The sequence below is a fragment of the Saccharomyces mikatae genome, assembly GCF_947241705.1.
Source record: "Saccharomyces mikatae IFO 1815 strain IFO1815 genome assembly, chromosome: 2".
Taxonomy (NCBI): Eukaryota; Fungi; Ascomycota; class Saccharomycetes; order Saccharomycetales; family Saccharomycetaceae; genus Saccharomyces; species Saccharomyces mikatae.
Window position 1 is genome coordinate 172,113 of NC_079257.1, and position 12,349 is coordinate 184,461.

The following is a 12,349-nucleotide window of genomic DNA, read 5'->3' on the forward strand; positions in this document are numbered from 1 at the left end:
TATATTCAATACTGAATTTCCCTGATGAGGCTACCAGGATTGAGAGTTTCACTGTCGTCTATACAGTTGGAGTTTTCGTGATTACCATCAGTCTAGTGCATCAGCTTCATATCGTACACCCATTTATCGACTGTCACTTTTTTCATTCTATGAGAGTTATTGAAATTGTTTTGCTTTAAAGTATACTAGGAATCAGGATCATTTAAAAAAGATTACTTCAAATAGCTTATCTACGTATATTATTGCAAAGCTATTTTTAATTCGTAAATGCTGGGATACATCATGAAGGCGAAAGATTACATTTTATCGTAGTTTCAAGAGAAGCGTGGAGAAGAGTGTGGGCAAAAAAGAGTTGATAGAGACTGACGAAAGGTAATCAATTGTTTGACTTTCCTACATTTCTGATTCCAGTTATATTTTTGCTGTTTCTTGTTCTTACTTCTTCGAATTTATGTTTTCTCTTTGTATCATATTACTTTGTTTAAATATTATATTCGTTTACTAAACATAAAAAAACATGGTAATTCTACATTCGCACTTAGACAGAAAAAGCTGTTTTGTAGCACGAATCTACAAGATCAGCACTTCGGAATGATGAATGTGGGGGCATAGAATATAATTTGATGATTGGGCGATAAAAAGTGATCGAGAGATCCTTTCTTTAATGTTTTTCTCTCGCTGTTCCTTTTCCAATTCCTGACCATGAAGAAAGTTTTGAACCAAAAAAAAATAAAACCGAAAACAGAATATTTAGCTACGGTACGGCCTGTAAAGAAGAAAAGTCCAAAAGTTTACGAAAGGAGACCAATACCTTTGAATATATATATTTCAAACCGATAATATTAAACAAATATGCTTTTCTTCTCTTTTTTCAAAACTTTGGTCGATCAAGAAGTGGTGGTAGAGGTATGTTTACAATAATTTACAGACAAACTCTCTTTGATATAAGAAAACTAGCAGTTATCGTACATCAATCTTTCAAAACAACGAAATACTAACGTTCTTCTACTCTTTGTTGGTTGTGCTTCTAATCAGCTAAAAAATGACATCGAAATAAAAGGTACACTACAATCAGTCGACCAGTTTTTAAACCTAAAACTGGACAATATATCATGTACAGATGAAAAAAAATATCCACATTTGGGTTCCGTAAGGAACATCTTCATAAGAGGTTCCACAGTCAGGTACGTTTATCTAAATAAGAACATGGTGGATACGAATTTACTGCAAGATGCTACCAGAAGGGAGGTAATGACTGAAAGAAAATAAGCGTTTACCTGTTAATTATTGGCATGCATTTCCACTAGTTTTGCGCGAGCACCATTTTTAGAATATCGAAATTATACATATATGTATATATGTAACTCCAAAGAAGATGATTAAACGGATTGTATCAATTTTCTAACTTCAAGTGTTAAAAAAATAGAATCACAAGTCTTGTCCTGTGGTCATGCAATTTTCCTATCGGAGCTTAAGCTACTCAACATCGTTAAGATTTGTAGTTGCTTCCTCATTTATTCTTGCAAATTTGTACAACTTGTTTTATTTTGTTTTGTTTTGTTTCGTTTTAGTAAATGCGCTTAATGGAAAAGCGAATGTCATGAAATGCAGATCAGCATACCAATTGAAGAATGAAGTATTCTCCACAAAGTTCACCATTACAAAAACTCAGAAGTGGTTATATTTACCAAACGCTACGTTAATATCCCTTAGACAGAATGGACAGGAATGTTTATGAAGCCTGCAGCAATATAATAAAGGAATTTGGAACACATGTAGTGAGTGCCGATGAAGTACTTTCAGAAAAAATAGATAATGCTGTCCCTATACCGTTTAAAACAAGAGAAGATATAGATGCGGACGTAGAAAAGGATAGGAACGAAGGTGTGTTCGAAGGTAATATCATTCCTGACATCGATTTACGCGTGGTGCACTACTATGCTACCCAACTATGTCTAAGTAAGTATCCCCATCTGATCAATGCCTTTGATGAAACAAGTCTTATTACGCTAGGTTTGCTTATTGAAAAATGGGTTAAAGACTACTTGACTAGCATCGACACAGAAACCACTAAGCAAAATAAAGTAATCGGGGAAGGCCCATGCGAATTCTTATCCAAACATATTGATTATAGACATGCACCAGGTAACATTTGATGGTAATAAATTTCTGGTACTTGCGATTAGAACAAAAAACTTTTGCACGCTCTTATCTAGTCAAGAAAACACATTGAATTATTACGATTTGTCACACGTACAACGATTCCGAACTAATGTACATGATAGAGCATAACATGAGAACTTATATGTATGCATTAAGTTCCAAGCTGGTAGGTCTTCGAGCTACATAATGTCCAGTGAGAAAGTAGTGAAGTTAATATTGCAAGACCGTAAATCCGGCTAATCTAAATGTCGTGCTAACTGTGATGAAATTAAACGTACATTTTTGGGGTGAATTGATTTCGGACTGCATTTATCAAACACATTTAATGAACATGAGTGCATTCATTTCAATATGTTAAGACCAATATATATTACCTCCTAGAAAATATATCATATTTCCGCTCATTTAGTGTATACAGTTACGTAGTTAATGACACTGCCTTTTTTTTCATAGCTTTTTTTTTCACTTCGAAAAATTTAGCGCTGAGTTCTTCCAAAGACATCTATACAGTAACTGTATAATCAAATGCATATTAGATATAGTAATTGTAACATTTTTATTGGCTTTCTAACCTAAGTAATACACTGCAAGGATGGCTAGAAGAAAGAATTTCAGAAAGGGAAACAAAAAGACTTTCGGAGCCCGTGATGACTCAAGAGCTCAAAAGAACTGGTCAGAACTAGTAAAAGAGAATGAAAAATGGGAGAAATATTACAAGACTTTAGCTCTCTTTCCAGAAGACCAATGGGACGAATTCAAGAAAATATGTCAAGCTCCATTGCCTTTAACTTTTAGGATTACAGGCTCTAGGAAGCACGCTGGTGAAGTTTTAAATTTGTTTAAAGAGAGACATCTACCAAACTTGACTAATGTTGAATTTGAAGGTGAAAAAATCAAGGCCCCTGTAGAACTACCTTGGTATCCCGACCATCTTGCTTGGCAATTGGATGTCCCTAAGACAGTAATTAGAAAGAATGAACAATTTGCAAAAACTCAAAGATTTTTAGTTGTGGAGAATGCAGTTGGTAATATTTCAAGACAAGAGGCCGTCTCAATGATCCCTCCAATCGTTCTTGAAGTTAAACCTCATCATACTGTTTTGGATATGTGCGCTGCTCCTGGTTCCAAAACTGCCCAACTAATCGAAGCTTTGCACAAGGATACAGATGAGCCATCTGGTTTCGTTGTAGCCAATGATGCAGATGCTAGGAGATCCCACATGTTGGTTCACCAATTGAAAAGATTGAATAGTGCTAACTTGATGGTTGTAAATCATGACGCCCAATTTTTCCCACGTATCAGATTACATGGTAATTCCAGTAACAAGAATGACGTTCTAAAATTTGACAGAATCCTTTGTGACGTCCCATGTTCTGGTGATGGTACTATGAGAAAAAATGTAAATGTTTGGAAAGACTGGAACACACAAGCAGGACTTGGTTTGCATACTGTTCAATTGAATATATTAAACAGAGGGTTGCATCTTTTAAAGAACAACGGCAGATTAGTTTATTCAACCTGTTCTTTAAATCCTATTGAAAATGAGGCTGTCGTTGCTGAAGCGCTAAGAAAGTGGGGTGACAAAATTAGATTAGTAAATTGTGACGATAAACTTCCTGGGCTCATAAGATCTAAGGGTGTATCCAAATGGCCTGTTTATGATAGAAATTTGACTGAGAAGACCAAGGGGGACGAAGGCACACTGGAAAGTTTCTTCTCGCCATCCGAAGAGGAAGCATCTAGATTCAATTTACAAAATTGTATGAGAGTTTATCCTCACCAACAAAACACGGGTGGGTTTTTTATCACTGTTTTTGAAAAAGTTGAGAACAACGCTGGTGCTGCTACAGAGAAATTGTCTTCAGAAACTCCGGCTTTAGAATCTGAAGAGCCTCAAACAAAAAAAATAAAGGTAGAAGAAGTCCAGAAGAAAGAAAGGTTACCACGTGACGCAAACGAAGAACCATTTGTCTTCGTTGACCCACAGCACGAAGCTTTAAGAGTTTGTTGGGATTTTTATGGCATTGACAATATTTTCGATAGAAACACTTGTCTAGTGCGTAACGCCACTGGTGAACCAACTAGAGTGGTTTACACTGTATGTCCGGCTTTAAAGGACGTTATTCAAGCCAATGACGACAGACTAAAGATTATTTATTCTGGTGTTAAATTGTTTGTCTCTCAAAGAAGTGATATTGAATGTTCGTGGAGAATTCAAAGTGAATCATTGCCAATAATGAAACATCATATGAAATCCAATAGAATTGTTGAAGCTAATTTAGAAATGCTAAAACATCTGTTGATCGAATCGTTCCCTAATTTTGACGATATTCGTTCAAAGAACATTGATGACGATTTTGTCGAAAAGATGACAAAATTGAGCTCCGGCTGTGCCTTTATTGATGTATCAAGAAACGACCCTGCCAAAGAAAACTTATTCTTACCTGTGTGGAAGGGTAACAAGTGTATCAATTTAATGGTCTGTAAGGAAGATACTCATGAGTTATTATATAGGATCTTTGGTATTGATGCGAATGTCAAACCAATTTCAAAACCTGAAGAAAAGGCAGGAACTTCTTCTGAAGTATCTAGCGAAGCTGCTAGCGTCGCTAAATGAGCGTATTACCTTTCACTTTATATTAATTGTATATTATAATACTTCAGCAGTAGAGCTTCTTTTATTTAATATTTGTTCCTTCTTTTATTCTACTTAATAATGGGAATACGTTTAGTTGAATTGAAATTAGAAATACAATGTATAAAAACTATACGAAAATAAAAGAAACTCATGTACTGAAAGAAAACCGTCAATATGTGCTATAAAGGAGGGTGATTGTTGTCTTTACATCCAGAAATATAGAGGAATAAAGAAAGTTAGTGGCCCAAGGTATAAATAGCGAAAGATCTGCGGAGTTGACGGCGAACACTGACTTTTTGCGCATCAACAAAGGAATCAACCACAACTTTGATAGCTCTGTCTAAATCATAAGAGGATACGAACTCAGATAACCTCATTTTAGCGAATGATTCTGCAATTCTTAAAATGGATTCTAAATGACGAACAGTGATTGGAAATGAACCTGTAGAAATACTCTCTCTTCTCAAATCTGCATACACCCTACTAACCTTATCCATATCCATTTGGTGTAATTTGGGGTAAATTTTAGTTCTTGCATAGTGAATATACTTCATTAATAGTTCCTGTGGAATTGGTGATATTTCTTCTTCTTTCTTTCTTTGTCTTTGAAGTCTTCTCTGCCTTGCAGTAATTTGTTCATTTACTGCATCTTCTCCTTGTTCCACCGCTGACTCACCATTATTCTTGAGCTCCTCACCTTCTCGGTCCTCTTCGTTTTCTGGATGAGATCTTACATGAGAATCAACAACAAACCTTGCCAATCTTTCGTCTGCCTCTTCATCAACAAGATCCCTAACAACACATAAAATGTCAAATCTAGAAAGAATTGGTTCAGTTAAACTAACATTTTGAGCTAATGGCAATGTTGAATTGTATCTCCCACCATTTGGATTTGCCGCAGCAATAATTGAACAACGTGCTTGTAGTGTTGTAACAATACCCGCTTTGGAAATAGAAATACTTTGTTGTTCCATAGCCTCATGAATGGATGTACGATCCTGGTCGTTCATTTTATCGAACTCATCAATTAAACAAACACCCTTATCAGCTAGCACCAGCGCACCACCTTCCAAAGTCCATTCTTTAGTAATAGGATCTTTCCTTACTGATGCAGTCAAACCAACAGCAGAAGCACCTTGTCCAGTTGCAAAGACGGCTCTATGCGCAGTTTTCTCAACGTATTTCAGGATTTGAGATTTAGCAGTACCTGGGTCACCTAACAATAACACATTGATATCACCACGAATGGAATGTTTTCCATTAACGTTTTTTGGAACACCCCCAAATAATGAACAAGCAACAGCAGTTTTGATGTCCCTATGACCATAGATGGATGGTGCCATTGACGATATGATTTTATCGATAATGCCACGATCTCTAGATATCTTTCTAAATTCGCGTTCTTCTTCTTCAGTCCAACTAAAAACATCTAGCCCCTCCTCACCATCATTAGCTGCATTACCTTCCCTTCTTTTAACAGAGTTTGCTTCGATAATTGTAGCAAAAACGGGAAACCCATTCTTTGCGTTCAAATTACCATCGTAATTGTTTTTATAAATACCAGTAACCTCTACCTCTTCACCTGGCTTGGATACATCCACCAAATCAGCCAATAAAATAACTTCTCTATGTCTTGGTAAACGACCTGGAGGAACAGTTCCAGGTGCTTCCTGGAGTGTGACTCTCTGATAATTTCGATAAACAGTTTTTTCGCCATTGACTCTAAAGGGACCTTTTGATTTACAGTTTGTGCAAAATGAGATTCTAATTTCTTCATTAGAATCTTGGAAAAATGGGCCCAAAATAGAGCCACACTTCAAGCAATTGAACTTAACATATTTCAATTGAGGAAAGACTCCTGTTCTTCTTGTCACTACCCCAGTGACACGTACGAGAGAGGTCAAATTAGATTCACGTAATTCACGTAAACTGTATATTGTTGGAAAATCAGATATTCTTACATGAATCTCCGAGTGAATACGAGCATAATCTGGATAATGTAATTCCGTTGCTTCCATGGCAACTAGATCAAATATTTTTAACATTTCTTCCGGACATTTGGCTAAGAACAACGCCAAGATAGCTTTGGACTCTGCCAAATGTCTATAATTAACTTCTAAAGATTCTGAGTTCATTTCACCTAAAGTTCTAATACGTGCACCGTACACAGAGCGACCTGTCTCATCCGTGTATTCTAGTAGGAATGATTTCAATTCTCTAGCAATAGTTCTTGATACATTAGGTTGTGTAATCCATTCTGAGTAGCTATTAGCCTTGACATTACTCAAGGATTCTAGGGTTAGTTCTTCTCTTAATGGGTCAATGTCCATATCACTCAATAGATCGTCATCGCTGTTTTCCAAATCCTCATACTGCCTTCTCCTTCTCCGTCTTTGCACTGGAAGACCCATCTCATCTAATTGTGCAGCACCTTCTTGTTCTTCATCCTCGTCATCTATGTATGCAACGTTTCTCAATAACCTGTCTCTTTCATTTAGCTGAGAATCAATGCGTCGACGTTCGCTCAAAGACAGCTCTTGTTGTTCTCTGTCATCAACTTGATTCGGATCATACCTATCTCTACTCTGATCCGCCGCATAGTCCTCGTACATATCATCGCCCATCAAATCCACTTCGTTCATTTGTTCTTCCACCTCATCAATGTCTGGCACATCGTCAACTTCGTTATCGTCACCTTCAGGATTAATCATATCTGGAGAACCAATGGGTGACGAAACTGGATTCATTCCTCTCCTGAGAGGTTGCTGAGGCGAGGATGGAGGTAGCTCATTATCTGAATCGGAATCATCTTCCTCACGTCTACGTCTTCTATTATCAGACATTACTTATATCGTATTACGTCACACTTCTTATAAAAGCGGCAGATAAATTGTATTGAAACGATCAACAAAAATATGCCACAATTGCCTAGATAAGAGATTTACCTGCTATCTTCTGATCTCACAAAGGGAGATGGTGTAGTCTTTTGGATTCGTTGATCAAAATTTCTCGTTGTTTTATTTTCTTCGGTAAAGCAATTAGATTTCCTAAAAAAGCCATATCATAAATATGATACGCGGCGATTCCCCTCATTTGGGTCTTCAAATAAGTCACAAGGAAAAGATTTTAACGTTTATGTGATTAAAATGATCTTCATATATAAGTATTTACAGAATGTTCTAATGGTGTTTATTTTTTTTTAGATAAAAAGCTAGTCCTTTTCCTTTTTAGCATCCAAAATTTCGAACTCAGCTTTCCATACTGAATTACCTTGTTTTGCACTCACATCCTTGAATATTTTTTGGAATATATCATTATACCAATCAGCAGCCAAAGGCTCTAGCCCTTCTTTAACATTATCTGGAAGTTCTTCCCAATCGTTCAGATTATCCTTAGGGAAAATGATGGTCTTAGCACCTGATCTTTTGGCGGCCACGGCTTTTTCTCTTAAACCACCAATACGTAGGACTTTACCGGTAAGAGTCAATTCACCAGTCATTGCAACCGTTGGATCAATTGATTTATTTAATGCTAGAGATAAGAAGGAGGTAGCCATAGTGACACCGGCAGATGGACCATCTTTAGGAGTGGCGCCTTCAGGACAGTGCAGGTGGATAGAAGCCTTTTCAAAAAATCTGTTTTCAGGAAATTTTTGCGCTAGATACATCTTGGCGAAAGAATAAGCAAGTCTTGATGATTCCTTCATCACATCCCCCAGTTGACCGGTTCTTTCAAATGTTGGGTGCTTACAGTTGTGTAAAGGTTGTTCAAGTACGGATTCAACATAAAGTGAGCAGCCTCCCATATTAGTCCATGCCAAACCCATTACCACGCCCGGTGGAGTCGTTTCATATAGCCTATCCGTAGTGTAGACTGGAGGTCCGACGTAATTCTTTAAATTTTCTTGGGATATGGAAACATTGATCTTTTCTGAAGTTTTTAGAGCTTTAATATCATTACTCGTCTTTTCCAAATCGTTGTCTTTACTTTTTTTCGATGAGCTCTTAGTATTCTTGTTCGCGTTCTCTTCGGAGGAGGAGGAGGAGGAGGAGGCACTCTCCTTAGAGTTGCTATCGTCTGATGGTATTGGGGAATCCTCAATACTCAACTTTTTTACTACTTGCAAAGCCGCTTTACGATAAATCTTTTCGATATGTTTTTTCAAATTTCTAACACCACTTTCTCTACAATAGTACTTCATTAAAGCTGTAATTGCATCCTCTGTCATGTCAACATGAGAATTCTCCAGACCGGCGCTTTTCTTAGCACTTGGAACCAAGTACTGTTCGGCAATCTTAACCTTGTCTTCGGCAACATAACCCGTTAATTCAATGATTTCCATACGATCTAGCAAGGGTCTAGGAATGGTATCCAGAGAGTTGGCAGTACAAACAAAGAGCACCTTCGATAAATCAATAGGAATATCCAAGTAGTTATCCAAGAAGCTGTTGTTCTGTTCAGGATCCAATACTTCCAATAATGCTGCTGAAGGATCACCGTGTATACTGCCGTGCCCAATCTTATCGATTTCGTCTATCAAAATTAAAGGATTTTGAGTCTGACATTTCTTTAATGCTTGCACTACTCTACCAGGTAATGCACCAATATATGTTCTCCTGTGACCTTTAATTTCAGCCACATCTGTCATACCACCCACAGAAAACCTGAAGAATTTCCTGTTAAGGGCTCTGGCAATAGATTTACCTATGGAAGTTTTACCAACACCTGGTGGCCCTACGAAGCATATGATTTTGCCATCAACTTTACCTAAAAGTTTTCCGACAGCAATAAATTCCAAAATACGATCTTTAACATCTACCATACCATAATGATCTTCATCTAGAATTTTCTTTGCTCTTGGAATAGAATATTGTTCCTTGGAATGCTTTCCCCATGGAATCGATGTTAACCAATCCAAATAATTTCTAATGACACCAAATTCAGACATAGATGTCTCTAAAGTACTTAATTTAGTTATTTCATCATCAAAAATTTTTTGAACACTGTCAGGCAATGTTAACGACTTGACTCTTTCTTTATAAGTATCGATCAATTTGTCACGACCATCGTCAATTCCTAATTCCCTTTTAATACCCTTCAGCTGTTCCATTAAATAGTATTCTCTTTGCCTCTTTTGAATTTTTGTTTCTACATCTTTGGATATCTTGTTTTGTAATTCAGCATTCATTAATTCTTTTTTAAGGACTAACAATGATTTTTCCAATCTGTGTTCAATATTCAAAGACGACAATATATCTTGTAATTCGTCTTCCTCACCAGCAGAAACAGCAGCAGCAAAATCTGCCAGTCTGGCAGGTTCCTCAAAAATGTTAGTTGTGGCAGACTGAATTGAAGCTGAAAAAGTAGCGATTTGTTCTCTGAACATGGTGTTTAATTGAGAAATTTCTTTGAAAACTTTCAAGATTTCCGATGTTAGAGCATTAATAACGGGTGACTTTCTATCAAATGGTTCATCTTCTAAGTTTAGTACATTGACAAGAGACACATTGTAATCCTTTAAAAATTCTGTGGGATTCACATCATCACCCTCTTGAACATCATCTAATTCGTCAGATTCTTCCTCAGCCTGTTCTATTCTCTTATTTTGATGCAGTTCAGAATCAGGTATCCTTTCAACCACGATGTCTTCCAACTTGGGCGTGGCGAGTCTAGCATTTTCCTGTTCATCTGTGGTCTCAGTAGCCTCGGCACTGGTCGTTTCAGTGTCCGTTTCCTTCGTCTGTTCGTTTATATTTTCCTTTTCTTCGTTCGGTGGGAAAAGCTCATCAATTTTTATCCTTCTATGAGGATATAGAAGAGCAGTCATCGTTTCAGTGCCTGTCTTTTCGTCTTTACTTGGAAAAGCACTGGTTATTTGAGCCAAAACACCAACATCGTACACATCATCTTTGTCTGTGATTACATCAGTATCTTCCTCTGAGTTCTTCAACATGAAGGCAGCGATATAAGGTTGCTGGCGGTCTAACATTTCCTTGATTGCCTTCATAACCCTCTCGTCTGATATCACAACCGCCTTGTAAAAACCTGGAAATAGGGGCCGTCTGGCTATAGGCAATGCTAGCATCTGCGGGTACACTTCTGGCACATTCTTGGGTGGTTTCTGTTTCGAGTTGCCATCTCCAGAGTCTGATCGAATAGATGAAGATTGTCCGCCTCCAGAAGCTGAGCTTTTGGAGTTTTTAGAAATTTCGGATTCTTGATTCTTATCAGTCGTTTCATCATCTCGCGTGGGCTCAATATCATTATCAGTATCTCTTTCTTCAGGTACTATCTTAACATCTTCGTCCTTTTTCTGAGGCGTACTATCATCCTTCGCCAGAATACCTTTGTAGTCATTCGCAGCCAGCGAGTACCGAGCAAACTGCTCATTAAGTTCTGAAAGCTGCTCCGTGTATCTTGGACTTTTCAATTGATGTTGGAACTCTTGCCATGCTGGAGTCTTGATCATGTGGCCGGGTTTAATATTCGCCACATCGTGGACGCCCAAAGTAGATGCGAGCCTCCTTTGAGGGATTGTAGCTGCCTTAGTGATAGACCGGTAATATTGAACAGCTCTCGTGGTCCTCGCCACTGTGCCAAGGGTCTTTGCGGTTCTTGTTCTCAGCATGCTTTATTTGCCAAACTTCCCCTTCAAATAGCTCAAAAACCAAAAGGAAAGAACAAAATTTTTGAAGTAGCAACAAATGCACACTGTATTATGTGATAACAGCTGTATTGTTAACTGTATTTGGTTGTTATTGCTGTGTTTTACCATCAAAATAAGGCTAAAACACCTGGTCTGACTTGTTTTCCTTCCGGTGGCAAACATTATACACCCTTCACAGAAGCACCCATACATCACACTAACAATAAAAATATTATCTATACCGTTACATCCATTAATTACATGATACGAGCCATCAGTAGGAAATAGCCCCCTGCTGTTCCATCCCGATGACTAGCAATTTCAGTGATTTACCACTTAGTTTGTTGCATCAAGGCACCTCTTCATCCTCCTGCTCGTACAGCAATTGATTTTTCAATGCCTGCTGCTGTCTATACTTAGCCAGGTAGATTTTCAACACCTCTGCATAGTTTTCGAAACCTAAGGCATGCAAAGATATCAAGATGTCTTCCCCGTTTATCGTCTTTCTTTTGTCTGCAGCACATCGATCACTTGCCTCGCTGGTCACAAAGGAAATGAGCTCACTGACACACTCCTGCATGCACTCCTTGGCATCCTTCGATACCTTGGCACTTGATGGCAGTGTATTCTTCATGAGTCGTGCTACGTTGTTGATGGGCAGCCATCTGTCCTGCTCTCTTAATGTGAAAACCTGTTGCAGGCTGCTGCTCGAGTTCGCATTCCCACTGTTCTCCTGAACGTCCTCTGGACTTGTGCTAACGTGTTCAGAATCATTGGTACTCATATTCTCGAGGGGTTCGTGTAACTTGTGTTATTTACTAACTTATTCTTGCTCCTATGTCTGATTGGCGGATAGCTTGATAATTACAGCTCTCTTTTTCTGCTTAATATGACGAAGCGGC

General features: G+C 37.9%; 6 protein-coding genes across 6 annotated transcripts; 3 read left to right on the forward strand and 3 right to left on the reverse strand.

Annotated features, from left to right (window-relative positions):
• Positions 1-852: 852 nt before the first annotated feature.
• Positions 853-1,269, forward strand: LSM2 (Sm-like protein LSM2; the record flags this gene model as incomplete). The annotated part of the gene is made up of 2 exons (XM_056222175.1): positions 853-906; positions 1,036-1,269. The coding sequence occupies 2 exons, from the start codon at positions 853-855 to the stop codon at positions 1,267-1,269; spliced, it is 288 nt and encodes a 95-aa protein (XP_056080336.1).
• A 449-nt stretch (positions 1,270-1,718) lies between these two features.
• Positions 1,719-2,156, forward strand: RRN10 (Rrn10p; the record flags this gene model as incomplete). Its single annotated transcript, XM_056222186.1, has 1 exon — positions 1,719-2,156. One exon carries the CDS (start codon positions 1,719-1,721, stop codon positions 2,154-2,156), a length of 438 nt encoding a protein of 145 aa, XP_056080337.1.
• Positions 2,157-2,755: 599 nt separating this feature from the next.
• Positions 2,756-4,780, forward strand: NCL1 (tRNA (cytosine-C5-)-methyltransferase; the record flags this gene model as incomplete). The annotated part of the gene is made up of 1 exon (XM_056222197.1): positions 2,756-4,780. The coding sequence occupies one exon, from the start codon at positions 2,756-2,758 to the stop codon at positions 4,778-4,780; it is 2,025 nt and encodes a 674-aa protein (XP_056080338.1).
• A 257-nt stretch (positions 4,781-5,037) lies between these two features.
• MCM2 (MCM DNA helicase complex subunit MCM2) lies at positions 5,038-7,644 on the reverse strand (the record flags this gene model as incomplete). The annotated part of the gene is made up of 1 exon (XM_056222208.1): positions 5,038-7,644. The coding sequence occupies one exon, from the start codon at positions 7,642-7,644 to the stop codon at positions 5,038-5,040; it is 2,607 nt and encodes an 868-aa protein (XP_056080339.1).
• Positions 7,645-8,012: 368 nt separating this feature from the next.
• On the reverse strand, positions 8,013-11,429 carry PIM1 (ATP-dependent Lon protease PIM1; the record flags this gene model as incomplete). Its single annotated transcript, XM_056222219.1, has 1 exon — positions 8,013-11,429. The coding sequence occupies one exon, from the start codon at positions 11,427-11,429 to the stop codon at positions 8,013-8,015; it is 3,417 nt and encodes a 1,138-aa protein (XP_056080340.1).
• Positions 11,430-11,796: 367 nt separating this feature from the next.
• On the reverse strand, positions 11,797-12,231 carry HAP3 (Hap3p; the record flags this gene model as incomplete). The annotated part of the gene is made up of 1 exon (XM_056222230.1): positions 11,797-12,231. One exon carries the CDS (start codon positions 12,229-12,231, stop codon positions 11,797-11,799), a length of 435 nt encoding a protein of 144 aa, XP_056080341.1.
• Positions 12,232-12,349: the final 118 nt, after the last annotated feature.